The sequence below is a fragment of the Antechinus flavipes genome, chromosome 2 (genome assembly GCF_016432865.1).
Source record: "Antechinus flavipes isolate AdamAnt ecotype Samford, QLD, Australia chromosome 2, AdamAnt_v2, whole genome shotgun sequence".
Lineage (NCBI taxonomy): Eukaryota > Metazoa > Chordata > Mammalia > Dasyuromorphia > Dasyuridae > Antechinus > Antechinus flavipes.
The window spans coordinates 272985879-273004973 of record NC_067399.1 but is presented as its reverse complement, the minus strand read 5'-3'; the positions used below and the strand labels follow the sequence as shown (position 1 = coordinate 273004973).

Sequence of the window (19095 nt, the reverse complement as noted above, 5' to 3'; positions counted from 1 at the left end):
GTGGCGGCCAGATCTCGGAATAGCCATTTCTTTCTTTCTTTCTTTTTTTTTTTACATTTCTTTCTTTTTTCTTTTTTTAATTATTACTTTTTAAAAATAGCTTTTTATTTACAAGATATATGCGTGGGTAATTTTACAGCATTGACAATCGCCAAACCTTTTGTTCCAATTTTTCCCCTCCTCCCCACCATTTCCTCCCCGCCATGGCAGGTTGACCAATATATGTTAAATATGTATGATATATATATATATATACATGTCCAACCAGTTATTTTGCTGTACAGAAAGAATCGGACTTTGAAATAGTGTACAATTAGCCTGTGAAGGAAATAAAAAATATAGGTGGACAAAAATAGAGGGATTGGGAATTCTGTGTAATGATTCTTGTCATCTTCCAAAGTTCTTTCGCTGGGTGTAGCTGGTTCAGTTCATTACTGCTCTATTAGAACTGATTTGGTTCCTCTCATTGCTGAAGACGGTCAAGTCCATCAGAATTGATCATCATATACTATTGTTGTTGAAGTATATAATGATCTCCTGGTCCTGCTCGTTTCACTCAGCATCAGTTCATGTAAATTTCTCCAGGCCTTTCTGAAGAATCGTCCTGCTGGTCATTCCTTACAGAGCAATAATATTCCATAACATTCATATACCACAATTTACCCAGCCATTCTCCAATTGATGGGCATCCATTCATTTTCCAGCTTCTAGCCACTACAAACAGGGCTGCCACAAACATTTTGGCACATACAGGTCCCTTTCCTTTCTTTAGTATCTCTTTGGGGTATAAGCCCAGTAGAAACACTGCTGGATCAAAGGGTATGCACAGTTTGATAACTTTTTGAGCATAATTCCAAATTGCTCTCCAGAATGGCTGGATGTGTTCACAATTCCACCAACAATATATCAGTGTCCCTGTTTTCCCACATCCCCTCCAACATTCCCCATTATCTTTCCTTGTCACTCTAGCCAATCTGACAGGTGTGTAGTGGTATCTCAGAGTTGTCTTCATTTGCATATAATAGCCATTGCTAAGGGGATTAATGCTTCTTGAGGCTGTCCTGCCCTCTGCCATTAAAAGAAAATAAAAGCAATTCCCTGCCAAACTCTGTTACCAGACCGCAACATTACCTTGCACACAATTTAGGCATGGTGGAGGTGGTGGAGGTGGCAGTGATGGTGTCATTCTGAGAATCACTGTCTCTTGCTCCATTCTTTTTACAAGTAAATGATAAAATGGATGTTGAAACCAAGAAAGTAATGACAACCTGAAATGGTTGTGCAAGGGAGCAGAGGTGGACTCTCAATTAGTTTGTTATTGTTATTTGTTTTTATATGGTTTTTTTTTTTTTTTTGTTTTGCTGAGGCAGTTGGGATTAAGTGACTTGCCCAAGGTTACACAGCTAGGAGCTGTTAAGTGTTTGAGGCCAGATTTGTACTCAGGTCTTCCTGATTTCAGGGTTGGTGCACTAACCACTGCAGCACCTAGCTGCCCCTGTTATTTGAATTAACAACAATAGCATTTAGGTAGCACATATTATTTGCCTTCCATAGTAGTGATGATGGGCAAAATTTAAACAAGTGCTTAATATGCATGCACTGCTAGTTTCATGGGCAGAAGAGACATTGTCAACCTACTTTCATGAGAAGCTACAATCAGACAAATGGAGGGCCACATGGATTGCCGCACATTGTTCAATGACAGTTTTTAAAATGACAAAGTCCCCTTTTGTTTGTCAAGGAGCTCAGGGTATCCGGACTTAAATCACTGCTTCCCTCTCCTCTCAGCACAGAGACAATTAGCTGAGAAACTTCCAAGAATAAATATGTTTAAGGCCAAAAGATTTAGGGTTGAGTAAGAAACAGTCAACATGTTGAAAGCAGCATTAGTACTTGTGGCTGCAGTCCAGAAGGTTGGTTGGTCACAGCACCAGAAATCAAGAGGAGTGCTAGTGTTTGCAGCTGTAGGGGACTAAGAGCCCTTCCTGGGTAAAAGTGAGAGTGCAGAAGAGCAGTGACCATTCTTCTTCCTGGATCACACCAGCTTGGAAGAATGGAAAACTTGCAGACCCACTCTCCCCATCCCAGAATTCCATTAAAAACTGCAGAATTTAAAAAGCCCGAAACTTGGCACATAGCCTTCTCATCCCCAGATGAGCAGAGCCCAATTTTAAGTTCAAAGTCAAAAAATAGGTTGAAAATAATGAACATAGAACAACAATAAAAGAACTTTGCCACAAAAAGCTACTATGTGTCAGGGAAGATTTAACTCAGAAGAAGCCACAAATGAAATTTCAAAGAACAATTCTAATTGAACACAAGCCTGAGAATTATTCCTGGAAAGGTTAGAGAGAACAAGAATTCTAGGGAAAAAATTAGCAAAAGAAATAAGTGGTGCAAGAAAATTATGAAAAGAGAATTAAAAGCTGGTAAAAGAGATACTGAAGAAAATAACATCTTATAAAACAAAATTGGCTAAGTGGTAAAAGAAGCATAAAAATTCACTAAAGAAAAAAACTCTTTAAAAAGCAGCATTGGCCAAATAGAAAAAGAGATACAAGATTCATTGAAAAAAAATTCCTTAAAAATAGAATTGAACAAGGGAAAACTTGAATCCATGAGACAGCAAGAAACAATGAAGTCAAAAGAATGAAAATATAGAAGAAAATGTGAAAACTCACATTTGAAAAACAATTAATCTGGAAATTAGATTGAGAAGAGAAATAATTAAGGAATTATTGAACTACCTGAAAGTGATGATCAAAAAAAAGAGTCTAGATATTGTATTTCAATAAATTATAAAGGAAAACTTTCAATATGTCCTAGATCCACAGGATAAAGTAGAAATTGAATCTACAAAGAGATCCCCAAATGACAACTCTCAGGAATATTATAACCAATTTCTGAGGTCCCAGGTCAAGAAGAAAATATTGCAAGCACTCAAAAAGAAACAATTCAAATAACCTAGAGACACAGTTAGGATCAGAAGTTAGCAGCTTCCATGTTGAAGCACTGGAGGGTTTGGAATATTGGAGGGATAGTCCAAAAGGCAAAAGGGCTAAGATTACAACTAAAAATAATCTACATAGAAAAACCATATATAATACTTGAGGGAAAATGTACATTTAATGAAATAGAAAAAAAAGAATAATACAGAATAGAAAGAGAAAAAGAACAGAAAGAATAGAGAATATTCTTTAGCATTCCTGATGAAAAGAGCAGAGCTGAAAAGAAAATTTGATATTCAAACAGAAGACTCAAGAAAAGCATTAAAAGGTAAAACATGAAAGAGTAATATAAGATACCCAATAAGGCTACATTGTTTTCATTTTTATATGGAAAGATGATATATGTTAATTCCTAACAATTTTATCAATATTAGGGCAATTAGAATCTATAAGGACAGAAGACATGAGTGTAAGCTGATTATGGTGGGATGATCTCCAAAAAAATTGAAAGGGTGAGAAGAAGAGGGATGAACTGGCAAAAGGAGGAAAGGAGAAGTAGAATGGGCAAAATTTTCTCATGTGAAAGAGGCTTATAAGGAAGAAGTTTTTCATCTGATATTGGCTAAGAAATAGACTAGTTGATCAATGGAATAGGTTAGGTTCAAAGGACAAAACAGCCAATAATTTTAATAATATAGTGTTTGACAAACCCAAAGATCCCCAGTTTTTGGGATAAGAACACATTATTTGATAAAAATTGCTGGGAAAATTAGAAATTAGTATGGCAGAAACTAGGCATTGACCCACACTTAACACCGTACACCAAGATAAGGTCAAAATGGGTTCATGACCTAGGCATAAAGAATGAGATTATAAATAAATTGGAAGAGCATAGGATAGTTTACTTCTCATACTTGTGGAAGAGAGAGGAATTTATGACCAAAGAAGAACTAGAGATCATTATTGACCACAAAATAGAAAATTTTGATTATATCAAATTGAAAAGTTTTTGTACAAACAAAACAAATGCAGACAAGATTAGAAGGGAAACAATAAACTGGGGAAACATTTTTACAGTCAAAGGTTCTGATAAAGGCCTCATTTCCAAAATATATAGAGAATTGACTCTAATTTATAAGAAATCAAACCATTCTCCAATTAATAAATGATCAAAGGATATGAACAGACAATTCTCTGATGAAAAAATTGAAACTATTTATAGACATATGAAAATATGCTCCAAATCATTATTAATCAGAGAATTGCAAATGAAGACAACTCTGAGATACCACTACACACTGTCAGTTTGACTAGAGTGACAGGGAAAGATAATGTGGAATGTTGGAGAGGATGTGGGAAAACAGGGACACTGATACATTGTTGGTGGAATTATGAACACATCCAGTCATTCTGGAGAGCAATTTGGAACTATGCTCAAAAAGTTATCAAACTGTGCATACCCTTTGATCCAGCAGTGTTTCTACTGGGCTTATACCCCAAAGAGATACTAAAGAAGGGAAAGGAACCTGTATGTGCCAAAATGTTTGTGGCAGCCCTGTTTGTAGTGGCTAGAAACTGGAAGATGAATGGATGCCCATCAATTGGAGAATGGTTGAGTAAATTGTGGTATATAAATGTTATGGAATATTATTGTTCTGTAAGGAATGACCAGCAGGATGAATACAGAGAGGACTGACGAGACTTACATGAACTGATGCTAAGTGAAATGAGCAGAACCAGGAGATCATTATATACCTCAACAACAATACTGTATGAGGATGTATTCTGATGGAAGTGGATCTATTCGATAAAGAGAAAATCTAACTCAGTTTCAATTGATCAAGGATGGACAGAAGCAGCTACACCCAAAGAAAGAACACTGGGAAATGAATGTAAACTGCTTGCATTTTTGTTTTTCTCTCCAGGTTATTTATACCTTCTGAATCCAATTCTCCCTGTGCAACAAGAAAACTGTTTGGTTCTGCACACATATATTGTATCTAGGATATACTGTAACCTATTCAACATATAAAAGACTGCTTGTCATCTGGGGGAGGGGGTGGAGGGAGGGGAAAAATCAGAACAGAAGTGAATGCAAGGGATAATGCTGTAAAAAATTACCCTGGCATTTGTTCTGTCAATAAAAAGTTATTTAAAGAATTAAAAAAAAAAAACAAAGAAGAGGTTTTTGTTTTTTTGTTTTTTGTTTTTTTAAAGTGGAGGAGAAAATGTTGAGGGGAAAGTGAGCAATGCTTGAATCCTACAATCACCTGAACTGGTTCGAGGAAACACACACACAGTCACTCAATCACTTAGTTGGGTATGGACATTTATCTTACCTGATAAATAGGAGGGAAAGAGGATAAGCATTATGGAAGTGGGGGAAATGAAAGAGAGGCAGTGATTAGAAGCAAAGTAACCTTTTGAAGAGAGATAGGTTAAAAATGAGAGATGAAGATAAATATAAGAAAATAGAATGGAGAAAAATACACTGTAATCATAATTGTGAATGTCAACATGTGAGATGGACCCATAAAATGAAAGTGGATATCAGAATGGATTAGAAACCAGAATCCAACAATATGTTGTTTATAAGAGACACACTTGAAACAGAAACACACATACAGAATTAAAAAAAAAAAAAAAAGAGCTGGAACAGAATCTATTATGCTTCAGTTGAAGTAAAAAAGGCAGGAGTAACAATCATGATCTCAAGACAAAGCAAAAGCAAAAACAGACTTAATTAAAAAGATGATCAGGATTATGCCCAAAAAATTATCAAACTGTGCATACCCTTTGATCCAGCAGTGTTACTTCTGGGCTTATATCCCAAAGAAATACTAAAAAAGGGACAGGGACCTGTATGTGCCAAAATGTTTGTGGCAGCCCTGTTTGTAGTGGCCAGAAACTGGAAAATGAATGAATGCCCATTAATTGGAGAATGGTTGGGTAAATTGTGGTATATGAACATTATGGAATATTATTGTTCTGTAAGGAATGACCAGCAGGATGAATACAGTGAGGCTTGGAGAGACTTACATGAACTGATGCTAAGTGAAATGAGCAGAATCAGGAGATCATTATACACTTCAACAATGATACTGTATGAGGATGTATATTGATGGAAGTGGATTTCTTTGACAAAGAGACCTAACTCAGTTTCAATTGATAAAGGATGGACAGAAGCAGCTACACTCAAGGAAAGAACACTGGGAAATGAATGTAAACTATTTGCATTTGTTTTTCTTCCCGGGTTATTTTTACCTTTTGAATCCAATTCTCCCTGTGCAACAAGAGAACTGTTCGGTTCTGCAGACATATATTGTATCTGGGATATACTGCAACATATTTAACATATATAGGACTGCTTGCCATCTAGGGGAGGGGGTGGAAAGAGGGAGGAGACCGAGTACAAGGGATAATGTTGTAGAAAAATTACCCTGGCATGAGTTCTGTCAATAAAAAGTTATTATAAAATAAAATTAAATTAAAAAAAAGATAATCAGGGAAACTACATTATGCTAAAATATATTACAGGGGTCCTCAAAATACCCTGCGGGCCAGATTCGGCAGCTGAGGACGTTTATCCTCTTCATCCAGGGCTATGAAGTTTTTTTATTTAAAGGTCCACAAAACAAAGTTTTTGTTTTTACTATAGTCTGGCCCTCCAACAATCTGAGGGACAGTGAACTGGCCCCCTATTTATTAATAACTTTTTATTGACAGAACCCATGCCAGGGTAATTTTTTACATTATCCCTTGCACTCACTTCTGTTCTGACTTTTTCCCTTCCTCCTTCCACCCCCTCCCCCAGATGGCAAGCAGTCCTTTACATGTTAAATAGGTTACAGTATATCCTAGATATAATATATGTGTGCAGAACCAGTTTTCTTGTTGCACAGGGAGAATTGGATTCAGAAGGTAGAAATAACCTGGGAAGAAAAACAAAAATGCAAACAATTTACATTCATTTCCCAGTGTTCTTTTTTTGGGTGTGCTTTTGTCCATCATTGATCAACTGAAACTGAGTTAGATCTCTTTATCGAAGAGATCCACTTCCATCAGAATACATCCTCATACAATATCGTTGTTGAGGTATATAATGATCTCCTGATTCTGCTCATTTCACTTAGCATCATGTAAGTTCATGTAAGTCTCTCCAAGCCTCTCTGTATTCATCCTGCTGGTCATTTCTTACAGAACAATAATATTCCATAACATTCATATACCACAATTTGCCCAGCCATTCTCCAATTGATGGGCATCCATTCATTTTCCTGCTTCTAGCCACTACAAACAGGGCTGCCACAAACATTTTGGCACATACAGGTCCCTTTCCCTTCTTTAGTATCTCTTTGGGGTATAAGCCCAGTAGAAACACTGCAGGATCAAAGGGTATGCACAGTTTGATAACTTTTTGAGCATAGTTCCAAATTGCTCTCCAGAATGATTTTCCCAATTAGAGAATGCTCAGTCCCAAACTGAATGAAAGAAGTTTTTCCTGTAATAATTCCAAAAGCAAAGGGAAAGTAGTTTTGCCTTTTAAAGAACCACTTAATTCTTATATTAACTCTCCAACTCAGAGACTTAAGTCAAAGGCAAATTTAGAAAAATAAAGAGATTTTGAAAATGATCCTTTATCCTTTTTTATGATCCTTTAATGAATGATTTGGTAAAACTTTACCTATTTAGAAGCAAGGTCACTTGAAACTAAAATGGACTATTCATTTATATGCAGTGTTTAGCTTGGAAAAATGAGAAAAGTTGTTGCAAAAACTTTCGGTTATAGAAAAAAATTATTTGTGAATTTGATATAAGATTGGGAAATAAACATGTGAAAGATTAGCAAAGTAGCAGTGAAGGAAAGCTAGGATTCTTTTAGGTGCCAAGTCAGTGGAATTGATGAGATAATGATTCTTTAATTTACATGTACTTAGTACTTATTATATTTTCACAAGATTCACATCTTTAAGAGAGCATATATAAGGAAGAGCGCTCAGGGCCAAAGAGAACAAGCCCACTAAAGGATAAGCCTACTAGACATACAAGCCCACTAGAAGCTCCCAGGATTCAGTCGAGGAGATTTACAAGCTGGAGAAGACAGCTTAAGTTCTCAGAACCAAAACTACAGAAGGCCTCTAAGAAAAACTAGCCGAGCCCCAAGAAGGAGATAAAATTTTGAAGGAGACAATAAAGGATTTGGACTTTAATTCCTGGCTGCATTAGGGGCGATTACACTGAACTGAAACGAAGGTTGCTCCCAGAACCCAGGCAAGAAAACTGCTCTAAGAGAACATTATATTTTAGAGAAGAATATTATACTGTAGAGCTACAAAAAAAGCCTTTAATCAAAATCCATAGGATAAAAGGGAAAGACAAAGGGGATTTGCATTTGTTTGTACTGATGCTGTATAAATGTCCATTAGAGAGCACTATTGAATATTAACTTTTTCTAAAAAATCATAGACAGTAATTTTCATCTAAGTTGGGACAACAGAAAGTTCTCAGCTTTGCCAATTATCAAAATATCTAGTATATGCCAAAAGGAAAACCCAGAAATTAGTAGAATATTAGCAGGAAGTTTAAAATGATTTCTCATTGAAAGAAAAAAATGGGAAGATGTCTGTAAAGTTGTGAACTTCACAAGTGCTTTTTTAAAGCTTTATTTCATAAATGTTTTTATTCTTATGGATGTGTAAAGTAGCTGGAATCATGAAGTAATTATTTGAAATTTGAAATTAACTATAAAATGGGAGTAATACTATCTATCTTGCAGGATACTTGTAAGAATCAAATGAGCCATTTGTAAGAAATGCATTTAACAGGACTAGATTGTAGTAGGCTTATTCACTTCCATTCTTTTTACTCTGAATGCAAGAAGTACAGAATGCTAAATATTGATAAGAGGAATGGAATGGCTTCTGTAGCTAACCTGACTCATTCAACTGCATTAATGTCATTTGGCTGGCGACTAAGATTTGTTTTATATTTTAAATTCATGATATTTTATTATGTCTTGAGTTTCTTGCATTCTATTATCTTTGTATAGAAGAGCAGTTGTGGGATGATACCTAGATTCATCTTTAGGAAATTTTTCTTTTTGACCTGAATGCTGTGATTTTATAATTTAAGAGGCAGAGGTCCCTTCTGGTTAAAGACTGTTTTAAGAATTCAAAATGCTAAGGGGGAGGAGAGGAGGAAAAAAGAAAAAAATTAAGTTAAGAGATTCACAGTAGAGAACAAATGAAAATCTGGAAGGACGCAAAGGTAGCTTTGCAAACAATTTATATCATTAATTACATGTTTTCCTGAAACATCAATTTATTTATATTGAATTCTCTATTATTGGGTACACAGAAATTTTTTTCCCCTCATTTTGTATTTAAAATAAAATGTACACCCCCCCCCAAAAAAAAAAAATCAGTGTTCACTCATGGTTGTCAAAGTCTCACTGTCACTGAAAAGTTTTGTGAGATCTTGCCAGATCCTCTAAAGTTTTGTACTCTAGTAAGATTAAAAGGCCTTATCTAAAAGCTACTGGGAAAGGCATATAAATGGGGGTCATTCTTCTCTCAGACTTAGGATAACAATTTCGAGAAGAATAAAAATCACCAAGGTGAGTGAGGATGCACTCATGCTGACTGAACCACACACATACTAAAAGAGGAGGAAGGAGGAGGATACATGTGCCCGGAGCCAGGTTGCAGACCAGAGGGAAATCTACAGTCTCCCAGACTAGATAATAACTCCATGAGAAGGGGGTGCAGGAAAGCTGCTGACTGAGGTGCTCTTTGCCAACCTGCTCTATGACCTCAATGAATGACAAACCAGAGGTGGGATTATGGATGCTTCCCAAGTGTCATCTATTTCTGCGAGTCTGGGAAAAGGCCTATCTGGCAGCATGTGGCTACACGAAGGGAACACAAATTGAATTGGCACAAATGAGGGGGAGCCAGTAAGGGAATACCAAAAAAGAGAGAAGCAGCAGTGACAAATTTTGACTACCTTCAAATTCCCTTCCTCCCTCACGTCACATGGGAGAAGGCTTTTGCCTTTGAAAAAAGGAGCCCAAAGGTCTCAGTGGCCTCGAGTTCTGCTGTGGACAATTTGGGATGGACATGGGAAACCTGAGCCGGCTTTAACGTAGACACATGACTCTTGTGGGACCTTTAATATGCTGCTTTCCAATAAGTTTTTTTAAGGGGGCAGCAAGGCATATGCACACAGACACACAGAGTTTAGAAAGGATGTTGGTAGTAAGTGATAACAGCTCTGGGCACAAGCTGGTCACATGGAGTCTTGTAACAAATATTGGAAATAATTATTAGATTAATAGTCTATTAATGGCTCAGGAAAAATTCTGTGTAGGTCAATTCTGTGTAGAGGCACAGATTAGTTTGTAAACGATTGCTTGCTTTCATTCCTTAATGTTAAGAGACACACTTTCTGAAGGACTTTCTCCCTAATGTAAAAGCCCAACCCCAAAACCCCCGCTAAAGTACACCACCTGGAGCTGGAGGGTGGAGTGCTTCATCTATCTTGTCTCTTAATCTGATCATACAAGGATATTCCCTTCTCATGGGCCTAGTCCCAGCTCCTCCAAATCGACAGACCACTATATCATCTTCTCCCTCCCCACCTCAGGCAATTGGGGTTAAGTGACTTGCTCAGGATCACACAGCTAGGAAGTGTTAAATGTCAGATGTCAGATTTGAACTCGGTTCTTCCTGACTTCAGGGCTGATGCTCTATTCATTGCACTACCTAGCTGTCTCAATATATCGTCTTAATTTATAATCCTTTTACAAGCCTTACCATCTAGTTTGACACTGAGCCCTAATGACCTTTCATAGCCCTGAACTCATATTATTTTTTTCTCTCACGTAAAATGTGAGTTCTTTGAATTTCTATTTATAAACTCAGTATGTAGCATAGTATTGACACACACAGTGTTTAATAACTCCTTTTCCATTCTATTTTAGTGCAAAAATATTTATTTATAGACATATTTTAGCTTAAGAAAATAAAAAAAAATACCATCAGGCGAATTGGAACAAGATGATCCCAGTAATGCATTCATTCCAAGTCCACTATCCTAGTCAGTTATTTCACAAAGATATCAATCATCCATCAGTACACCTTCCCTCCTTGTTTAGGAAAATCTAAGTTAACCCATTTCAAGTTCAGAAATTTGGCTGGAAATGGAAAGGAAGCAGCATGTGGTAGACTTCATGCCATAAGATATATTTAAATCCCAACTAGAAAGGTATAACCAAAAAATTATGGTTCAAATCAGATTATGACAGCATTGGGACTCAGCATCTCTTTTCTTTTAGTCCACTCTACAAATTCTTAACATTTCTAATTTCCAATCCCCAATCTGAAAATGATACTTTTGTTAACTCATTTCAATTTCTGATTTTATCCTCTAGCTGAATTGCTAGTTAGTGACCACAGCAAGGTAGCCTAAGAATCCAGTTTTCCTTTTTGGAGTTTAAGGCTGTCCACATACCAACAGATGATTCACATCTTTGGTTGCTTGGCTAACATAGGCTTAAAAGGCAGGAATGCTCCTCATGACAAACTTGGATTATTCCAACTTTGTTTCTGAAGATATTTTAGTTGGGACAGTAAGGAAAGTCCTGTCCTAGGAAGACTTAAAAAAATGTTCTTATAGGTTGACCTTAACTGAAGGAACAAGCCCCCTTTCTTCTCAAAGTGCTAGTAATTGTTCCATTTGCTCAAGGGCAGCTGTAAGATCATCTCTTTTGTTGTTAAATGCTGCCTGTTTTTCAAGGAAATGAGTTCTTTCCTCTTCTTCCATCTTCAACTTCACTTTCAATACCTACAAAGAAGGAGCCATTAGAAAAAAAAAATTCACTTGACTCTCTGGGAAATATGGCAGATGAATTTATAATTATCATTCTGTTCCACCAGGGAAGACACACAGTGGCAATTAGCAAATTATATATGGTTGTCTTGTATATAAATAATGTGTACTCTACTATCTATAGGACAGGTTTTTTATGTCTTTTTGAGTTTTGCCACCTGTGTGTTATAGAGTTGGTATGGCAATAATCTAGATGATTAAATTCTTAATACTATAATGTAAACTCAATGTAGAATCTAGCCTATGAATAATCCAGAATTACAGATTTCATGCTATCATACATATTTGAAAAGTTCAACTGTGTATTCAAGTTTCAAAGTTGGGAGTTTAAATGTATTGCCAAAAAATCATCAACTCCATGAGCTGCATACAACTTTTCATCCTGTGGTGATTGTGACAGAACCTTAGACAAATCATGGCTTTGGAATATGAAGGCTATAGAGAGTGCAAAACTTTAAAACACCACTCTTACCTGTAATTCCTCCATCTGCTTTGTAGCTGTCTGGTTAAAAAGCTTCAGTTCATCTTTCAGATTTTCCAGGAGCAACTAACAAAATAAGATGGAGGGCAAATAAGATCGATCAGAAATTAGACCAGAAAGAAAATTTGGATCAGAAACGTAAAAGGTTACTTATTCTAGTCAAATATGTATATTAGTGTTATAAACTATTTTACTCCAAAAAGAACTTGAAAGAGCTTTTAAAATGAACAATTATCTTTTTTCAGAGAAGGAGGAGAGAAAATCTGGTCCTTCGCATCATATAGTTCACCCCCAGAAGAAGAGAGAATTTAATAAAGGATATGAATGAAGAAACTATATATGGGACTTAGACTTATGAAAAACAGTTTTAAAGAGAAATTATTTTTGGTCTAGACATTAGTATTCTCTTCTGGATAATCAAAGGTCAAATTATGCTTAGCAAGTTTAACATCATGAAAGTCTACTCTATTTTTAGCTATTTTTACCATAATCAGCATATATATAGTATAGAAAATACCCAGGCCCTCACCATAGACTCCATTTGACATTTCATTTTTTGTTGCTGATTTTCCAGGATCTGTTTGCCTGTAACTGATAAGCATGTCCCCAGTGAGTGATTGATAGATACAGAAGTTCCTGAGTCTTTATTTTTCCCCTCATCCCAATCTACCCCCAAGAAATTGAGCAACTACTACATACAACAAATTATGTTAGATACTTTGGGAAATGAAAAATTATGTTTCAATTGAGAAGACAAAATAAAATTCAAAATCTTTTGAATGCTCACTATTTTTCTAAGAACATAAAAACCATGCTATATGCAATGTACCGAGCAGTACAGGCAATTAATCTTACAAAGAATTTACAGGTTGTTTCTCACATATCATTCTTATCTGCTATTTACACAATCAGATAGGGCAGTGGATAGAATAGTGGACCTGAAATCAGGAAGATTTGAGGTCAAATGATGTCTCAGATACTTATTGGCTATGTGACCCTGGACAAATCATATAATCTGTCTGCCTCAATTTCCTCAAGTGAAAAATGAAGATGATGATAGCACCAACTTTCCAGGATTGTTGTGATAACAAAATAGCAATTAATATTTGTAAACCATTTTGCAAATCTTAAAGCACTATATAAGCTATAGCTATTATTTATGTATGTTAATTCATTATTAAACAATAGCTGCTGACTCTCACTAAAACCCCATCAGCCCAACAACCTTTCCTTCTTCTCTGCACCTATCCCCCATACTCTTGACTCTAACAGCAATGACTATGTTGAAGTCTTGAGGACCAGTTATCAATGAGCTAATTACAGGAATTATGATAATGTGAGATTCAACTCTTTCAAAGTCAGAGTTAACAAAGAAACTCTGGAAGCTTTCATAGAAGGGCACAGACCTCTCACCTGGGTCAATATTACCACTCTCCAAAATTGCCAAGTAGCTATCCTGAGATTTCTCCAACAGCTCCACCTTTTGAGTCAGTACCTTCAACTCTTCCTGTGAGATCACAAGGTTTCCAATCAGTCCCTCCTTCTAGACATGGCCTCTACAATTTCTCCTACTTTGGCTAGGTGTGGCCCAAGCCTCCCCTCCTCCACATCTGCTCTTGGAAACATTGTGTCTTTCGGTTACTCAAAGGATCATCCCTTAAGATTCCTGTTCCACAGGACTGTCTTCTAACCTGGCTTTCAGTCAGCTTTAGTTGCAACTGCCTGTTAACTGTCTCCAACAGCTGATTTTTCTCTTTGAGCTCTTCCTCAGCTTTCTGTTGATTTAATGGTTTGTAGCTGCAATGATAATTGAATCTAAATTATGCTTTCTTAAAAAAAAAAAAAAAAAGCTAAAAACACTTTCTAGTTGCTAGAAATGACAGCACTGCTTAGCACTGTGACACTAGAATAAAAGGACACTAAATTTGAAAACAAAAGCAGTTTCATTTGCCCCAAGATTTACCTCTTTTTAATGTTCTTCTTAATAGCAGGATCCATAGTCTTCAGCTGCCTAGAGAGTTGACAATACAGAAATAAACCAGTGAACCTGAGTGTCATTTGACTATTAATCATTGACTATTAAAGCTGTAAGGGTTCTTTAGCAATCATTTAACTCTTTCTTACTATGGATAGAATAGAAACAAGCACAGAGAAGCTTACAGTCTGTAGGAAAGATTGGAACTCCTAGCTATACCAGTGTTATTAAAGGAACTTTTCCCCATATTTATTTCTAACCATCTCTAAACCTCAGGGCTAAAGTAAACCTCAGCTCAGACTGTTAGAAGGCCTATGTTAGAAAGAACTCTGAATTTTCTACAATAAAGGGAAATGGGCTAACAAAACCTCAAAAACAAACCATCCCACTACTCTAAGATGAGTTTAACTTAAAAGTTATGACTCCATTCAAACAAACATGGCTTACTAATTGGTTTATTTCCGATTCCATTATAGTATGTTATAGTTACTTTTTGGTAAGAACATGTAAAAGGTTGTGATGAGAGGGGAAAGTAAAGCTTCAAAACACCTGTTATAGATGTCAATTTGTCTTTTCCAGAACAGACCAACAAAGAGATTTGGGGAACTGACTGTGAAATGACATCTCAACACAGTGTGCAGTAATTCATATGTCATATTGTCCTGAAAACTTTCTTTTCAGTTGTGGTTCATTAGAGTAATTTCTACCAAATTATGCATTTGAGTACAATAGTCTATTTCTATCTATATTCTTACCTCTGCTTGGTAGTTTTGTACAATTCATTCTCTGAGCCTGCTGAGTTGAGAGGTTTGTGGAGTTCCTCTTTGGACTTCTGAGGTATCTTACTCTTAGAAGCACCTCGAGCGTGTGTTTCTATGAAAGGAAATTTTTTTTTATAAAGTTTTTTTATTTTCAAAACATAAGCATGGATAATTTGACAATATTGACCCTTGCATAGTCTTGTGTTTCAGATTTTCTCCTCCTTCCCTCCACCTTCTCCTCTAGATGACAAGCAATTCAATATATGTTAAACATGTTAAAATATGTTAAATCCAATATGTATAAACATATTTATACAATTCTCTTGCTACACAAGAAAAATCATTTCAAAAAAATAAAGTAAATGAGTAAATAAACAAAATGGAAGCAAACAACAAAGAGTGAGAATGTAATATTGTGATCCACATTTCTCTGGGTATAGATGGCTCTCTTCATCACAAGATCCTTGAGACTGGCATCTTATTGTTGGAAAGAGCCACATTCATCAGAATTGATCATTGTATAATACTGATTTTGTCATGTACAATGATCTTCTGGCTCTGCTCATTTCACTTAGCATCAGTTCATGTAAGTCTCTCTAGGCTTCTCTGAAATCACCCTGCTGGTTGTTTCTTATAGAATAACAATATTCCAGAACATTCATATACCATAACTTATTTGGCCATTCCCAACTGATGGGCATCCACTCAGTTTCCAGTTTCTTGCTACTATGAAAAGGGATGTCACAAACATTTTTGCACATGTGGGTCCAAAAGGAAAATTAAAGAGGGTGAAAACCCAACTGATATGACCCAGTTCTAATTCAAATCTTCATGGTCAGTATTTTAATCCAAATTTCCATGTCCTAATCCAGTCAACCTCATTCTTTGAAAAGCAGCTTTGAGTTACTACATTTTAATCTGCTTGGAGTTAAAAAAAAAAAAAAACATATTACTTGAGAGTACTTGAACTCTGTAAATACTCATTTGAGGATCTCCAAGAATGGAAGAAAGAGAGGATATAAATGTAACTAAATGCAAAAAGGAATAAGATGAAAAAAGGAATGGAGATGAGGAGTTAAAATATTGGCTTAAACTCCCTAAATACACAATAGCTGTATCTCATAACTAGCTGGGACTATTTCATGGATCTTAGCCACTTTGTTCCTTCCTCCCCCCCCCCCCCAATACCGAGGCAATTGGGGTTAAGTAATTTGCCCAGGGTAACGTAGCCAGGAAGTGTTAAGTGTCCCAGGTCACATTTGAACTCAGGTCCTCCTGACTTCAGGGATGGTACTCTATCCACTATACCACCTAGCTGCCCCTCACTTCATTCATTTGAAGTTTTATTATAATAACACTTAAAAAACATTTTTAAAGCAAAGACTTTTACAATTCTTTTTTTCCAGTTCCAAATTTTCTCCCTCACTGTATCTACTTCCCCCCAACCATTGAAAAGTAAAGAAAAACAAAACCCATTACAAATACATATTTATACAAAATAAATTTCACTACTAATCTTATCCAAAAGAAAAAAAGGAAAAAATATGTTTCAATCTGTATTTTGAGTCAATTTATTATCTTTTTGGAAATAGATAGTATTTTTTGAGATGAGTCCTTTTGGAATTGTGGTGGGTTACTGTTGGGCAGAGTTTGGTTATCTTTACTGTTTGTTACTAGATAGATCCTAGTTCTGCTCATTTCATTTTACATCAGTTCATACACAAAAGTGGGATCTGAACCTTTCCATTCACATGATCAGCACCCTAATTCAAGTTCATATCATCTTTCACTGCACTATCACAGCAGCTTCCTAACTGGTCTTCCATCATCCAGTCTCTCCCCTCTTCAAGTATCCTAACCTGTAATTTGAAGGCTTTTCTTTTTTCCCTTTTTTCAAAATCAGGATAATTGTTACGTTCAGTTCTCTAGCACCCCTCTTACTTTCCAAAATTTTTCAAAGATATATTTATTGAGCACTTCCACCAATTTTTTTTTCAGTCTTGGCTTTAGTGGTAGTCCAGGCCTGGGGAGTTGAGGACAGCCAGATGCTTTCTTATACTCAAATGCCTTATTTAAGTTCAATTTCAACTCCATATTAACCGTGTTAGTTCCAATTCTATCCCATCTATATTTATACAGGTATGTAAGTGCCACTCTTTAGGATTTATCCTCTGATGTACCTTTTCTTATACCTTTAACATGTCTTTTAAAATTCTAAGTCAGTAGGTTCTCTGTATATCCACAGTGACTCCTTCGAGCACTTTGCTAAGGGCTAGAGCTATATAAACAACAACAACCAAAAAAACCTGTCCTTGTTTTCCAGACACATGCTGGAGAGGAGGAGAACAAATCAGGAAGAGTGTTTCATGCCAAAGAAATTTCATATTTGATTTAAAAAAAAATTTCATATTGGATTTTGGAAGTGATAGGGAGTTTACTGAAGAGAAATTTATGTCAGGGAGATTAACTAGTAAATTATGACAATAATCCAACTGTAAGGAAAAGAGGGCCTACATCAGGCTAGTGGTAGTTGTGTCAGAAGAGAGAAAAGGGAATAGCAAGAGATGTTAAGGAGGTAAAAGCAGGTCTTGGCAGCGGATTGGACGTAGAAGGGGCAGAATTGAAGGCCAGAAGCAGGGGATGATGCTTAAGAGAACTTAGGAAGGGAGGTCGGTTTGAGGGAAAAGAAAAGGATTTCAGTTTTGGGTATGTTGAGGTTAACCTGTCTACGGAACCACCACAGTTGGAAATGTCTAAAGTAGGCAGCTGGTGATGGGAGAGTGGAACTCAGGCTAGATAAGTAGATCTGAGAGACAGGCACATTGATGACTGAATCGATGAAAACAACTAATGAAATAGTAATAAAGGGAGAAGAGAGGAACCCAAACGCCAAGCTCCTTTAAAAGACCTTTCCTAACTCCTCTAAAGAACCAAGTTCAAATGTGACTTCAGACATGTTCTAGCTGTGCGACTCTGGGCAATTCACTTCCACCCCTATATACCTCCTATATAAGTATTAGTTATTATTATTTACCTGCCGCTACTCCTTCTTTTATTACAGCCCTCTCCCCTCCTCCCCCCGCAACCTTCCCTCCCTCCCCGTATTTATCGAAGTTCTATCGCAAGATCTAAAGCAGAATACTTAAATTTCACTCGGATAGGGCGGGGATTTCCTTCGTAGAGTTAGTATCCCTATGGCTCGGGGCAACGTAGGCGCTTTTGTACGGCGGTGCGCAGTGCCCCGCTTGCAACCCCAAGCTAGTCTGAGAAGCCAAGCCCACGCTGAGCCCATCACTCACCCACTGGCTGACCTCCGCCCAACACCGCCGAGGGGACCGAGCAGGTGAACGCCGACCTTGCCGTGCTGACTTTCGCAGTGGGGCCGGGCTGGAGTCTGAAGTGAACGGGGCTCCATTGGAAGCGAAGCCCAAGTTCCTGGGACCCCGGCCGGCTGCCCATGCGGGATGGTCCCCAGGACCCCTTCGGAGAAGACCCTCCCTTCTTGGGACCCAGCCTCCTTACCCCGATACCGCGCCTCCCCACCCCGATCCCCAAATCGCCTCAGACTCCGGGGCCCCTTCTCCCTCCCAACTTTCTCTACCCGGGACGCTCAAGTGCTGAGGCCGAATCTCCCGCTCCCAGTCTGGACCCGCTCTCCATCACCACTCAAGACTCAAACCGCCAGCTGCACGCGCCTCCGTTATTTCAAATAGAAACTTCCCGTGGAAGGGGGCGGGGCGGACGCTTAAGACCAGGCGCCAACCATAGCGTACGGAAGGAACCCGTACGAAAACGGAACGAAAGTACAGGGCGCAGCCATGTTGTACGGCAGGTGAGGTCTCAGGAACGTTGTCGAAGAAAGGTTGGAGACTAACTAGAACATAGTATATCCAATTGGAAGGGACACTTCCGTCATCGATTTAGAACTGAAGAAGGCCTTGGGGTAAGGGCATGGTCATTTTAGAAATCATATGGTTATAATGATTTTCAATTTACATGTTCGTAGATTTAGATCTGGAAGGGACATCCAAGACCATCTAA

At 37.3% G+C, this 19095-nt stretch overlaps 1 protein-coding gene across 2 annotated transcripts; it reads right to left on the bottom strand.

Moving 5' to 3' along the window:
* Positions 1 to 10995: 10995 nt before the first annotated feature.
* Positions 10996 to 18826, bottom strand: KNSTRN (kinetochore localized astrin (SPAG5) binding protein). Of its 2 annotated transcripts, XM_051977084.1 has the most exons (9): positions 18656 to 18826; positions 18354 to 18448; positions 15049 to 15166; positions 14282 to 14329; positions 14010 to 14115; positions 13732 to 13825; positions 12848 to 12909; positions 12310 to 12384; positions 10996 to 11792 (listed from the first exon to the last, which is right to left on the bottom strand). In XM_051977084.1, the coding sequence occupies exons 1-9, from the start codon at positions 18712 to 18714 to the stop codon at positions 11661 to 11663; spliced, it is 789 nt and encodes a 262-aa protein (XP_051833044.1). In that variant the 5' UTR covers positions 18715 to 18826; the 3' UTR covers positions 10996 to 11660. The 2 variants fall into 2 exon arrangements, with proteins under 2 accessions (XP_051833044.1, XP_051833043.1); XM_051977083.1 differs by having other exon boundaries at positions 18354 to 18761.
* Between the last annotated feature and the right edge of the window lie 269 nt (positions 18827 to 19095).